Source organism: Protopterus annectens, chromosome 6.part0 (genome assembly GCF_019279795.1).
Source record: "Protopterus annectens isolate FY-2018-M chromosome 6.part0, PAN1.0, whole genome shotgun sequence".
Taxonomy (NCBI): Eukaryota; Metazoa; Chordata; order Ceratodontiformes; family Protopteridae; genus Protopterus; species Protopterus annectens.
Genome location: NC_056737.1, coordinates 27,647,856 through 27,662,666, shown reverse-complemented (window position 1 = coordinate 27,662,666; position 14,811 = coordinate 27,647,856). Strand labels below are relative to the sequence as shown.

The window sequence follows — 14,811 nt, the reverse complement described above, 5'->3', positions numbered from 1 at the left end:
AAACTCTTAGACGTTGGTCGAAGTTTGCATAGGAATTTTTTGGAGCTACTTTTGCAAATAAAATGCCGTCGGAGACTCCGACTTCGCATTTGGTGAAAAAACGGAAGGACAAGGACCGACACTCGCGGCCCGCGGTTTCGGCTGAAACCACGGTAAGGCCTGCCACAAGTGTCTCTGTTTCGGCCGAAACAGAGTCCTCGGCGATTCCTTCTTCTGAATCCATCCAACCGACCACCGCGGCCCGGGAGGCCCCGGCTGAGTCGGCTACCGAGTTACCTACCGAGACCAGTGTCTAGGAAATGTCCGACACCATACCTTTGGACATTTCTACTCCAGCACGTGGGGCAGCTAGGCCCCCTGCTTCCATGTCAATCAAGGCCTTCTCTAGGGCTAAAGCTGCAAAACTTTCTAAAACTTTGCCTTCCAAGACTACCTCCCAGAGGCCTTCCTCTAGTTCCCAGATTCTCAGCCTTGCAGAGGACCTTATTTCTTTGATTAGAGGTTCACAACCTCACCCGGACAGGGCCTCTCACCCTCCACCAGACAAAAGGCCCAGGACTGATCCCTCTGACCCACATTCTTCAGATGACTCCACGGATGGATCTGAGTTGTCAGACCACCAGGAGGAGGCCTATTCGCCCTTTGAGGATTCTGATGCTGAAGAATCTATCCCTTCGGCTTCCCCTCCTGAATAGTTTTCTTTTGGTGAGACTCTACACTCCATGAGAGAGCATTTTTAATGGCAAGGTCAGGAATTCTCTGATTCTAGAAAAAGATTAAGGACCTTTTTACATTTGCCTCAACATAGGCCCTTAGCTATACCTCCTGTTTTGAATGTAATTGATGATGTGTACAATGATGTTAGTACAGCCCCTGATACTCTCCCTCCGGCCCCTGCCAAACCTGATAGATACTACAGGGTGCCGGATTCACATTTCCATCTGTATAAAGCCCATTCTGCAGACCCAGAAACTATTTCTCAGGGCCCTAAAGGGGTTGCGGCCGCCACTGCCAAAAATCCTCTACCCTCTGAAAGAGAGTCTAGAGCTTTAGAGAGATGGGGAAAGAAGGTATATACTTCTCCAGCTCTTTCTGTCAGGGCATTAAATTGTCAATTTCATATGATACAGTACCAAGAGTATTTGTTATATGAAATGAATAAAACTTTCTTCTCCTGAACCTCTTGACCGTAAATCCCTACAGGATTTGATACACAACTCACAGCAGGTTAGTAATCATTTCTTAAAATGTGGCTATGATGCATTGGAGGCTTCATTTAGATCAGCTATGACTGGGGCAGTTATTCGCAGGCATGCCTGGCTGAAGGAATAATCTTTACCAGACCATGTTAAAGCAAAACTCCTGGATGCTCCAATGGAGAAACAAAATTTATTTGGCTCCTCTGCTCAGGAGGTCTTAAAAAAAGTTTGAAGAAAAGGCAAAATCTGTGCAAACAGTTAAGGATTTCCTGCAAGTACAACCACCGAGATTCAGCAGAAACTGGCCTACTAAAAATTGGTCCTTTCCAGACTCTGACAGAGCCCAGAGAGGCAGGAACAGACACCCCAGAGGCAGAGGCCAATCGAAGGGCTCCTACAGAGGCCGTCAGTGGCAGCCTGCCAACCAGAGGAGTAGTGCAACAGCAGCAACAATTACTACTACACCAGGACAGGCTCAATGACTTTACTCTGATTCCGCCTACCAGGGCTCAGCTGGAAGCACCCTTGGGCGGAAAGCTTGCTTTATTTTCAAAAAACTGGCATTTCATTACAAGGGACACATGGACACTGCAAATAATAGACAAAAGGATACAGGTTTCACTTCCACACTTTGCCAAAAAGAAACGGAATGCCAAACCTACCACCAAATCAGAGGACAGACGCTTTAAAGCAAATCAACAACTTGCTTCAAATGAATGCTATAGAAAAGGTACCACTTCCAGAACAAGGCCAAGGATTTTACTCCAGACTATTCCTTGTACCAAGAAAGGAAAATCAATGGAGGCTTATACTAGACCTGTCCGCACTGAATACTTACCTCATTGTGCCAAAATTCAAGATGCTGACCCTACAGCAACTTCTTCCCATGTTGGGCAAGGAGTCTTGGCTGGTGACTCTAGATTCCCCATACTAGTAATGCTCCAACCAAACTAATAACACAAATGAACCAGCACTTGAGCTTCAGGGTTCTGATGAAGTTGGATTAAAGACGAAACCTAGGTAAACTCGTGTGGTCCTGTGTTGTTCTGGTTGCTTCTTGGAGCTCAAGTGCTGGTTCATTTGTGTTATTAGTTTGGTGACTCTAGATCTCAAGGAGGCATACCTGCACATCCCTATTCGACCAAGTTGCAGAAGACACCTCAGATTTCTTGCAGGATCAGAGCATTATCAATTCTCAGCATTGCCTTTTGGCTTATCTACTGCACCCAGAGTATTCACGAAATGCCTGGCATCAGTAATTGCACACTGCAGACTTCAGGGGATTCAAATCTACCCATATCTGGACGACTGCCTTATACAAGCGGACAACAAGGAAACTTTGATAAAGGACTTTGCCTATGCCATCCATCTGCTACAGGCCTTGGGATACACAGTCAACATCCAAAAGTCAAGACTTATTCCATCCCAAAGGATAACCTTTTTGGGTGCAGATATGGACACAACCATCCAAATGGCTTTTCTCACAGAAGAAAAACAAAAACAACTTCCAGATTACTTCATGATTCTGACAAGACAAACTCAGCTTACTGCAAGGAAAATCCTGCAGGCCCTGGGTTACATGGCATCCTGCATAATTCTGATACCACAGGCCAAGCTGCATATGAGAAAATTACAATGGTACCTAAGGAGTGTATGGTCTCAACACAGTCACAGTTTAGAAACTTTGATACCAATCATTCCCTGCCTTCAAAAGGAGTTTCTGTGGTGGGCTCAGGCCTGCCAGTCCAACAGAGGGTTGCCTTTCAACAAACCAAAAACAAAACAAACCATCACCATGGACGCTTCAGACCGAGGATGGGGAGCACACATGGAGGGCAAATGTATCCAAGGCCTATGGTCTCAGGGGCAGCTACGCATGCACATAAACCAAAAGGAAATGCTGGCAGTGATGCATGCAATCGAGGTTTTCAAACCCTTCCTCCATCAAGGCCACCTGTTGATAAGGACAGAACACCACGGTCATGTGGTATATAAACAAGCAGGGAGGCACACACTCCTACCCTCTATGCCGGCTGGCTATGAATCTATGGGAACTATGCCTGAAACTCAATATCCAACTACAGTCGCAGTTCGTGCCAGGAAAAGAGAACACACTGGCAGACAGCTTAAGCAGAACTACCATGGATGCACTCGAATGGATGCTGCACCCAGACATCTTCCAACTCATAGTAAAGGCATGGGGCATGCCGGAGATAGATCTGTTCGCCTCCCCCATCAACCATCAACTGAAGACATTCTGCTCAAGGACATACCACCCACAAGCTTGGAAGGTGGACTCTCTCTCTTTCAGCTGGAAAGCTCTAAAAGTATATGCCTTCCCTCCTCTTCCGTTACTGTACAAGGTTCTACTGAAGATCAGGGAGGAACAGCCAACAGTGATTCTGATAGCAGCAGACTGGCCAAGACAACACTGGTATCCATTATTGAGAAGCATGTCACAGGCAAAGCCATGGCCTCTTCTTCTAACACAGAACAACTTCAAGATCATGCATCCCAACTTGAAAACATTGCAGCTAACTGCCTGGAAAATCCCTTAAACCCCAAACAAAATGTTTTATCACAGAGAGTGAAAGACATTATCATGGATGCTCGCCGGCCTTCCACAAGGAAGACATACTCAGCAAAATGGAAAAGATTTCTCATTTGGAACACATCAAAATGCACAGATGTGACAGTGGCAAGCATGACACATATTCTGGAATACTTAGCAGAATTGTTCCACAATGGCCTGTCCTATTCTTCCATTAAGATTCATGCCTCAGCAATGTCAGCAGAATACAATGTGGATCCACCTATCTTCTCGCACCCTCTCCTCAGGCAATTTCTGAGAGGGATCAAAAATATTAAACCTCCAAGAAAACATCCTCTACCTGCCTGGGATCTCAACGTTGTGTTGGAGAAACTAACACTTCCTCCTTTTGAACCAGCAGCATCAGCAGATCTACAGTTTCTGTCTTGGAAAACTGCATTCCTTCTAGCAATGTCTTCAGCAAGAAGAGTATCTGAGTTACAAGCATTAATGGCAGTACAGCCATTTCTTATCTTCCATCAGGACAGAGTTTCACTAAGAACCAATCCTACTTTTATGCCAAAGGTGGTATCTAGGGTATCCTTGAACCAAGCTATTCACTTGCCTACATTCTTCCCAAATCCACAGAATAGAGGGGAAAAACTTCTGCACACCCTGGATATACACAGACAACTACACTACTACTTGGACAGAACTAAGACTAACAGAAAAACTGACCAACTATTTGTAGCATATGCTACTGGGGTGCAAGGAAAAGCAATTTCCAAACAGACAATTTCAAAATGGATAGGAAATTGCATTCGATTTTGTTACTCCTTTCATGGAAAGACAGTTCCTGAAAACATCAGGCCTCATTCCACAAGGGCCACGGCCACCACTACAGCCTTCCTGCGTGGGGTGGCTACCAAGGACATTTTAGAAGCTGCTACTTGGAGCTCTGTGCATACATTTGCCAAACATTACAATCTCCCTTTATACTCCAGATCCAGAGCAGGTTTTGCTACTGCAGTCCTGCAGGGGATCTTAACTACACCATCCTTTTCTTAGTACCTCCTCCCCCAGATTAGCTATGGTATTCTACCCATATGTTATGACTGCAGATGCATCCTTGAAGGACATAGTACAGTTTTGTACCTACCATAAATGTAGATGTCCGATAGGTATGCATCTGCAGTCAGGTTTACCCTCCCTCCTACCCCTCTGTGGTATTCCTAGGGTACTTAGCCCTCTTTCAGCTAGCTGGGGGAATCTATTATGGTGTATTTGTTTGTATATACATGTATATATTTAGAATTTTGCAAATGTTTGGATCCTTATTGCATTTATCCAAATTTAGCCTTCCTAGAGGGCACCTGGCATCTGGGGCAAGAAAAACTGAGGAAAATGGCGTCGGCTGATGCTTTTATACCCCAGACGCTCTGACGTCGGGGAAGGTACAACATCAGCCGAGACCAGACCCAGACTTTGGAATCCGGCCGACCGAAGGGCTGCCTGAGGCAGGACAAACCCATATGTTATGACTGCAGATGCATACCTCTCGGACATCTACATTTATGGTAGGTAGAAAACTGTACTTTTTGTACCTACCATAAATGTAGATGTTAGAGTGTTCACCCTGCTGCAGTCCAGGTTACCCTCCCTCCAACCCCTCTGATCTTCTGGCTAAACCTCTGCTATGCCTTACTGATGTATTTGCTTATAGCTGAAGGTAGTTTGTGTTTGTACAGTGTTCACACCATTTGGTACTAATTTTGATCACCTTTTTGGGGGCACCTGACATCTGGGGCAAGAAAAACTGAAGAAAATGGCGTCTGTTTCAGTATATGCACCCCCTGGTGCACTGACTTCAGGGATGAGGCGACAGCAACCGATGTCGGACCCAGACTTTGGAAATCCGGCCGACTGCGGGACCGCCTGACGACAGGATAACCCAAATGTGATGACTGCAGCAGGGTGAACACTCTTAACATCTACGTTTATGGTAGGTACAAAACTGTACTTTGAACAAGTTAGCAGAATATTGCTGTGCTTGAACAGATTAAAGCATATATTTCCATTTAACCTTTTCCTTTAAGAGTTAGGTGATCGTTATGTAACCTGCTAGTGCAGAGGTATTTCACCCTTCAGCTCAAATGCTGACAAGAGTTGAATGAGTAAATGGTTATTCATCAGCTTGTTTGTGATTTCTACCTTATTGAAGAGCAGTGGATAAGAGGTATGTGTGTTCAGTTATTTTAGTTTTTGACATTTATTGCTTTAAATTCATCCTGTGTGAGCTGACAAATTTGTTACAAAATGTCTATGTGGATTTACATTGGAATTGCTTTTTTTGGTACTTAAATTGATGTATAATGTGTCAAAGGAAATAGTCTTTATCTTGAGCAATTTTTGTTTTTCATTGTTTTATACAAGCTGATGTTAGCTTATTTTTCTTTAAGGAAAGCTAGCCTTGCACTCGTTAGGAAGATGGTACATTACTGTTCAGAAGCACTGCTGAAAGAGGTCTGTGATTCTGAAGCTGGCCACAATTTACCTACTGTCCTAGTGGAGATCACAGCAACTGTCCTTGATCAGGAGGCAAGTACAGGACGTGTGCAGATAAATTTTTGGAATGTTTGTGAATCCAGTTGCATCTTTATAGGTCAGCTGTCAAATTGTTTTTTACACAAGATATGTCTAGATGATATGTTGTCCCTCTCGCCGCCTTTCTTACTGGATGGATTCTGAGCCGATACTCTGCTCCGACTCAGCCAATACACTAGCTTGAAGTCTCCGACTTGGCAGGTCAATACCTGTCCCATAATGCTTAGGAGTAAACCCGAGATCTCATTTGCTGCTTGAGTTGGATGCTCTCTTCTTGGCCGCGGCTAAGTGTTTTTCAGTTACATTATTGATAGCTGTTTTTGACAAATTCTCATCATTAGTTATTGTAGATCTTAGTTTAGGCAGTTTATTCTTCCTATAGGTTTTTGGTGTAATTCGTTTATTGCCTGTTGTGTTTATTGGCCGTCGTTTTCTCGCTAGGCCTGTCTTATGTTTTTTGTGTGTATTTCCCTTTTAGCTCGTTTAAATTAGAGAGCTAAAAGTAACCCATTTTTATTAGAGGGTTTGTGTTGTTCCCAGTCAGCTCGACTAGGTCCGTTTAAGTTAGAGGGCCTAGCACCTGTTTAACTTAGAGGATAGGGCTGTGTGTGTGTTTTCTGTACTGTTTTTTGCTGTGTGTTTATATTTAGATTAATTTTGGTGCAATATTTTTATTGCAGTTCTTATTCCTTGCTGTTCCACATGTTTAAAAAGTCCAGAGATAAAGAATCCAAGGTCTCTGGGTTCAAGAAAGGCCAACAGTGCTCCCAAAAATTGCAGGACTATTGCAATTTGTGTCACTCCTTCAGCCCTCAAGTATTACATGAGAGGAAAAACTATCTTTAAGAGGTTTAATAAAGCCTGCTTTTGATGAAGCTTTACAAACTTCTTCAGCTACTAGTAACAAGTCCAAGAGACCTTCCTGTTCATCCTCCTCCTTGGCTCATTCAGAGCTTCCAAAGAAAATACCTAAATAGACTGAAAAAAATCTTATCTCCTTGGCTCGACCGCCTTCAGAACCAAGGGAGATGATCAGTGCAGACAAATCTAGCTCATCGGTTCCATAGACTTAGGAGCCTATAGGGACTATTTCTCAGAGCCGGTCTGTTGAATTAGAACCGGTATCTCCGACCTTGAGATCCCCTATACATCAAAGGTCTCGATCCCCCCTCTCTCATCCCGGTCCTCTAAGGAGCTTATCAGATGATGACATGGACTGGGTGGTGCGCAGGCTTTTGAAGTCGCCAGCAAAATTTCTCTCTGCTCCGACCCCACCGGTCTCCGAGTCATCCAACATGACTACATCCATTATTCCTCCTCAGAGGCAAGCTGGATCTTCGGAACCAGAATGCTAGATACCGCTTGCGGCAGACCCTTCAGGACGTTTCGGAACCGTTGCCTGCTCCGACAATTTTGGTGCCGTCCGGAGTGTCTAGGAGCCGTAGTTCTCAGGGGGGGGGTCTCGGACCAATCTCTCTTCGGTTCCACGTCTGCCCCTCGGTGTGTCAGCCTGGGTGAACTCTGCTCCTACATCGACCTTGGTGCCAGGGATTTCCTCGGAACCGTGGGGATCGGCCTTAGAGGTGATGAGTGTGCTGTCCCCTCCTACAGCTCTACTCGGGGATACTGGTATCCTTCCCCCTCAGGCACCAGCGTCTGCCTTGGCACCATCCTATCCACAGGACAGCAGAGAATTCGGGGCCTAAGGAAGCCCCATCGGCGAGCCCCATTCTTCCGTGACCTCCCAAGACTACCCATCTGAGGAGCTACCTCAGAAGAGGACATGCAAGACGAAGCATATAGACTCCCCTGATGAATTTATCACTTCTGACACTGACCTCAAGGAAGCAGAAGGATCCCCACGGTTGTCCTCTGAAGATGTCTATTTCTCAGATATCCCTGACATCCTAAAACAGAGAGGCGGCTGGAAACCCATTAGCCCTTCTGAGGAGTCCGTGTACTTGAAGGCCTTCGGATCTCAACCTTCAGCCTCCTGGGTTTCTCTGCCTCTTTATGAGCTTATGGATTTGGTTAGTCGAAAGGCATGGGAGTCACCAGACAGTATGGAGCTAGTCCCTTGGAGGCCAAATAAGTTCCTGTCAGCTCCTTTGGATAAGGATTTTCTCTCAAAAGGTGTACCCTGTAGATGCTATGGTGGTGGCACCAGCCACAAAGAAGGAACTCTGAGACGTCCTCATCTGTCCATCCACCAAATAAGGAATCTTGAACGATGGACAGGTACGGGAAGCGTGTTTTCTTGTCGGCGATTTTTCACCCTCAGATCACTGAACTATCTCACACTTTACAAGATTTCAAGGAGATCTTCTGAAGGAGTTAGATGCGCTACAAGATTCATTAGCTGCGGGGGTCTCAGAAAATGTGACCTCTCAGCTATCCACCTTAAATTCCGTAGTAAACTCCTCCATGAGACTGATTTCCTATGCAGCTGATGGAGCGAGTAGAGCTGCGGGTTCAGGAGTTTCCCTTAGGAGATGTTCCTGGATAGGTTTGTGGAATTTTGTGGAACCCTTCAAGTCTACCTTTACCAACACCCCTTTTGATGGCTCCTCTCTTTTTGGACCAAAAGTCGTGGATACACTCGCCAGATGCGAGCAGGAAGGGAAAACTCTCTGCCATTGGAGTACGTTTTTCCGTACCTTCAAGACCTTATCCTCAAGGCCAGAAGAGTGGAAAGATGTGGTTCAAAAGATCCCAGGGAGTTTTACAAGATGCACGAGGTGAACCCTTCCCCAGGGGAAGAGTGGGAGGCAATAATGGTAGATGTTGCCCATATGGCACAGGGGCCTGCAAAACCAGGATGACCGCAGTTCCTTTCACGGCCGACCCTGTCAGTGCTCCTGAAAGGAGGCCTGCCTGCTCTTCTCTTGAAGTCGGGGGGGGGGGGTGTGATTAACTTTGTACCCAGAAGCCTGGTGAAATATCACAAGAGACAATTGGGTTCAAAGTATAATATCCAGAAGGGTATTCCATTCCCTTTTACCAGCCCATTCCACAGATCCGAAGAATCCTTGCCGTTCCACCCAGTCAGAGGGAACAACCAACCATAGCAATCCAAGAGTTGCTAAACAAAAGTCATCCAAGATGTCCCCCGCAGACCAGATAGAATTCGGAACTTACTCAAGATTCTTTTTTGTTCCAAAAAGAACAAGGGACTGGAGACCCATTTTGGATTTCACCAAGTTAAATGATTTTTTAAAGAAGTCCAAGTTCCGAACAGTGACACTGCATTCAATTCTTCCCTTTTTAGAGAAAGATGATTGGATGTGCTCAGTAGACCTGACCTCCAAGATGGGTACTACCATATAAATATGGACAGAGCATCAAGGAGTCATCTACGCTTCTGGCTGGGAGCCAGTCATTATCAGTTTCGAGCTCTGCCATTTAGTCTGACTACAACCCCCAGTGTGTTCAAATGCATGGCAGTAGTAACGGTTCACCTGAGACGCCTTGGATTCCAAGTGTTTCCATACCTGGATGACTGGTTCCTAACTGCCACCACCAAGCATCTACTTCTACAGGCCAGGGACAGTACACTGGAAATTTGTGCTCAGGCATAACAGTGAATTTTCAAATGTCTGCCTTGTTGCCTTGTCAACGTATTATATTTATCGGTGCAGATCTAGACACCATTTCCATGATGGCTCGCCTCCCGCCCGACAGTCTCTGTCCTCAGGCAGCAAATAGTAGACCTTTTTTCCAGTAGCAAGGTAAAAGCAAAAGTAGTCCGTAACACTTCTTGGAACCATGGCATCAACCATTACTCTAGTCCCTTTAGCCAGGATGCATATGAGAATCCTTCATTGGCTTCTGTTTGCTCCGTGGTCTCCAAGAACTTCCTATGTCACATCAGGTAACGGATTCATGCAAAAGAGATCTCCTGTGGTGGCTTCAGTTTGATCATGGGACTATCAGAAGACCTTTTTGTTCCACAACAACCTGTTGCTACTGTGACCACAGACGCTTCTCAGATAGGCTGGGGGCATTATCTGGGAAGAACAGTCCAGGGCACATGGCAAAAACATGAGGCTCAGTTGCACATCAGTGTTCTAAAGATGAGAGCAGTGCTTTTGGCGTTGTAAGCACTTCAGGTCTCTCTTCCACTAGGAACAATTGCAATCCAGTCAGCCATGTCGGTAGTCTGGTACATAAACAAGGAGGAACCAGTTCATGCCCTCTTTGTTGAGTGGCACTGAGAGTATGGCAATGGGCAATCTCTTCCCAATGTTTTCTGGTAGCAATACATATCCCAGGGAAATCCAACATGATAGCCGACAAGCTCAGCGGTGCATAGTGGACAAGATTTTCCAAACTTGGGGCCAGCCTTGCTGCGACCTATTTGCAACCCCCCTGAAAACCAAATGCAGCAGCTACTTTGCCCTAATCCCCCTAGTGGTGGAGACACCGATAGACGCACTCATCCACGATTGGCCCTCAGGACTACTGTATGCCTTCCCTCCCTTTACGCTAATTCCCAAAGTCATTCAGAAAGCCTGAGTCTTAGGAAGCAGGCTAATTTTCATTGCTCCATATTGGTCTCATCAGATTTGGTTTCCCTTCCTCTGGCCTCATCTTCAGGAGATGCCATGGGCTCTGGACCTAGTCCCAGACCTTCTGACTCTGTCAGGTGTGCTTTATCCTTCTCTCCAGACCCTCATTCTGACAGCTTGGCTGCTCCACTTCCAAACATAGGCTTCAAAATTTTACTCCAGCAGTTAAACATATTTTGTTCTCTCTTCATAAGGCTTCCACCAGAAAATGGTATTCCAGAAAATGTAAGAAATTCTCTTACTGGGCAAGAGCGAGAGACATAGATCCCTTCTGTGCCTCTATTAGTTAAATTTAAAAATTCCTCGCAGAACTTTTTCATCAAGGCTCTGCTGCAGCTACAATCAGTCCAATTAGCTGCAATTTCCAGTTATCACATTGGTGAATACACTCCTAATCTCATGTCACAGAGGCTGTGTAAAGCTTTTTTTAAAAGGAACTTGTTTGTTGAGACCTCCCATTAAAGAACCTCTCTCACCTTGGGACCTAAATTTCGTTCGTACTTAACTAACTTTACCCCTTTTGAGCTTGCTTTTTCATGCGATCTAAAGTTTCTCTCCTGGAAGACCATCTTGTTAGTGGCTATTACATCTGCACGAAGAGTCTGAGTTGCAAGCTCTATCAATTAAGCCACCACACCTAATCTTTCATAAGGATAGAGTATCCTTGAGGACTAATCCATCTTTTGTGCCAAAAGTCTGCTCTCAAACCAATCCGAACCAGTTTATTGAACTTCCAGTTTTTCTTTTCTAGTCATACCAACCAGGCAGAATACAAACTACATCAGCTGTATGTACATAGGCAACTACGATTTTATTTGCATAGAACCAAAGATTTCAGGAAAACAGACCAGGTTTTTATTTCCTTCTCTCAAGCAAAGCGAGACAACCCAATCTCAAAAGTTACACTTTCAAATTGGCTTACCAGTTGTATTACCTTTATATACACTTCAAGCAATAGAACTTTATCTTTCAAAATCAAAGGCCATTCAACTAGAGCGCTACCAACATCTTGTGCTTACTGTGCTAGATTATCTATGGACACCATTTGTGCAGCTGCTACATGGGCCAGGCCCCATACTTTCATTACTCATTAGAAGGTAGATTTGGCCCCTAGGGACAGAGCTTCTTTTGGATCCACAGTGCTCAAAGGTGTACTCCCATGAGCCACCAAGAAGATGGTGCTAGGGATGCTGTCCCATCCAGTAAGAAAGAAAGCGAGAGGGGCAACATAACATAAAGAAGTTATGTACTTACCATAATGTTCCATGTTTGTTGTCCTCTCTTGCCTTTTTTTCTTGTGTCCCTCCCTCCTTCCCCCAGCCAAGGCTTCTAGAGGACTGATGAGTTTCTTCCTCCTACTGAGAGACTTCCTCTGAAATTGGTTGTTTTTCTCTTATATTTGTTTATATATATATATATGTATGTATATATATATATATATATATATATTTTTTTTTTCCATGTTATGTAAATAGGAATATACATTCCGTTTATGGCTAGCAGCAAACAAGATCTTGGGGTTACTCTTATGCATTATGGGAATAGGTATTGAGCCACGAGCAAAGTCAGAGACTTCGAGCTAATGTATTGGCCGAGTCGGTGCAGAGTATCTGCTCTGAACCCATCCAGTAAGAAAGAAGGGCGAGAGGACAACAAACATGGAACGTTATGGTAAGTACATAACTTCTTTTTTTCTTCATGGATCATAAGTTAGATATTACTTCATGAGTCCAGATGTGGCATTTTTTCCACGCATTCTCACTTCTGAAGAGGTTTATGCACCTTACTGTTGTGCTGTAATGTGAAGAACTGGCTATATGTAAGAGCGTTGGCCCACCAACTCTACCATTTTTTTATTTTGCCATCTGTAGGTTCAGATTTTAATCCTTGCTTTACGGTTGGAAGCCATACATTTGCAAGCTTAGCCATCATAAGTGTCCACCTGGCTCAAGTACATCAACCAAAACCCACATGTGGCTTTTCTCTACTTACTAATGAGCAGTGATGGAAGTAATGTATTACAATATGGGATCTCTCTTACTGTAATGTATTACAATTTCTGATTAATAATAGTTACTTTTTCAAAGTAGTAACTAGTAATAGTAATATTTTACTTTTTTAGTAACTTAATGCGCTTTACTTTTCGATTACTTTTGCTTGTACGAGTAGTTCTCAATGTGGGCGATATCAACCCCTAAAGAGGGATGGAAAACTATTGGGGGCCCTGTAAAGTATGGATAGTAATCAGATGTTAGGAGGTAAGAGAGACTTTGAAGTGGCAATTTGGATAAAAATTTACAACATAATGTTGACACAACTCTTAGCATGTAGCATTCATAATAGATGGTTAGAATTAGTCTGGATCAAAATTTAGTTCATGTTTTTAGCACTGCAAAGAGGTGAAAGCTAATGAGAACCAGACTCTGGCCCTGCCCTGGTATTGTGGGACTCTCACCCACTAAAATGCCCCCTAACACTAGGACAATTCTAGCCTGCTAGAGATACATCCTTACCTTGCCATATAATAAAAGGCATTTGTTCTCAATACCACCATCAGTCTGAATTGAACTAGTCATTTAAACATCCGACTGTACCAAGCAGGACTCTTCGGGTGGATCTATAATCAACCAATTTTCGTCTTGACAATTTTATGTTCTATTTAAAATTCTTTTAGAGTTTCAAATTTTAGTTGCTGAAAATAGACAAAATGTGATAGGTTTTTATGGGTTTTGTGCTGCTGTGTGGTTTGGTTTCATTATTATTTGTGACTCCCTAGTCGTCGTCTTCTCCTTTTGGCTGTGCCCATTAGGGATCACCACTGTGGCTCTTCAGTCTGCATAACAAGTGGCAGTAGAATTTTACTTTGTCGGGTTGCCAGCCCAGCCTTTCTCAGAAGGCGCACGCATGATCACACACACACACCTAAGGCCAGTTTAGAATGTTTAATCCACCTGCAGCATGTCTTGCGAATGTGAGATGAAACCAGAGCACCCTGTGGAAACCCACACAAACACGGGACTGCAAGTCATAGTGTATGTGTTGTACCCTTAAAGCCACTGTAGTTCATGGGCATGTGCATATAAGTAATGAGTACGTGCAAGCAGAGTGCCATTTTGTGTAAGCAACCAGAGTGAAAGCATACGTCTGTGTAGCAGTCATTCAGCTAGTTCATTTAAGTTTTATTTTGTAGTCATCCATAAGCAAACACCCAAGCCTCATTTTCTTATTTGAATACACAAGACAAGTGACAGGGAGGACATGCAGACTGCACAGAAGGTACCCTAGCTGAGAATCAAACCAGATATGCTTTGCCGTGAGGTGACAATGCCAACTGCTGCACCACTGTGCTGCCCAGCTATAAAGAGTAATCTGCTGGAGTTTTTCAACTGTTAAATGCCATTCATCATCATTTTAACATTGTTTTCATCTTACACGTATGTGCTACTTGTGTGAGTAAATCTCAAAATTATAATTGATAAACTATATTTCTGTAAAAGTAACGCGTTACTTTAGTTAGTAACTAGGAATAGGGATATATTACTTTCACTGAAAAGTAACTAGTAATAGTAACTTATTACTTTTATAAGTAACTAGCACAACACTGCTAATGAGCACAACATTGACAGTTTGTTTGACTTGGTTATTGATGAAGTTGATGGGGAAATGTTGCTAAACCACTTACCCAAAAGTGGTGGCATTGAGATGAGTGCAAGGGTCCTCCTTGCAGAGATCAGTGTACAAACAAATACTGTGAGGCAAGGTCGTGGCATTGTCCTTCTAGAATGAAATTTGGTTTTCAGCTGGGCTTCCCTCTACTTTTTGAGATACTGCAGGTGTTGAACACACCTTCAACTAATAGATGCCCTAACCAGTGCCTAAGTTTGAGACCTTTGCATTGGGGAGACAAAGA

General features: G+C 44.0%; 1 protein-coding gene across 5 annotated transcripts in view; it reads left to right on the top strand.

Annotated features, from left to right (window-relative positions):
* The window catches only part of HECTD1 (HECT domain E3 ubiquitin protein ligase 1), a 4,301,832-nt gene that overhangs the window by 367,340 nt on the left and 3,919,681 nt on the right, over positions 1–14,811 (top strand). For all 5 annotated transcript variants that reach the window (XM_044073821.1, XM_044073824.1, XM_044073822.1 and 2 more), the window contains exon 5: positions 6,189–6,327. In XM_044073821.1, coding sequence (XP_043929756.1) covers positions 6,189–6,327 — 139 coding nt within the window. The remainder of the gene's footprint in view (positions 1–6,188; positions 6,328–14,811) is intronic.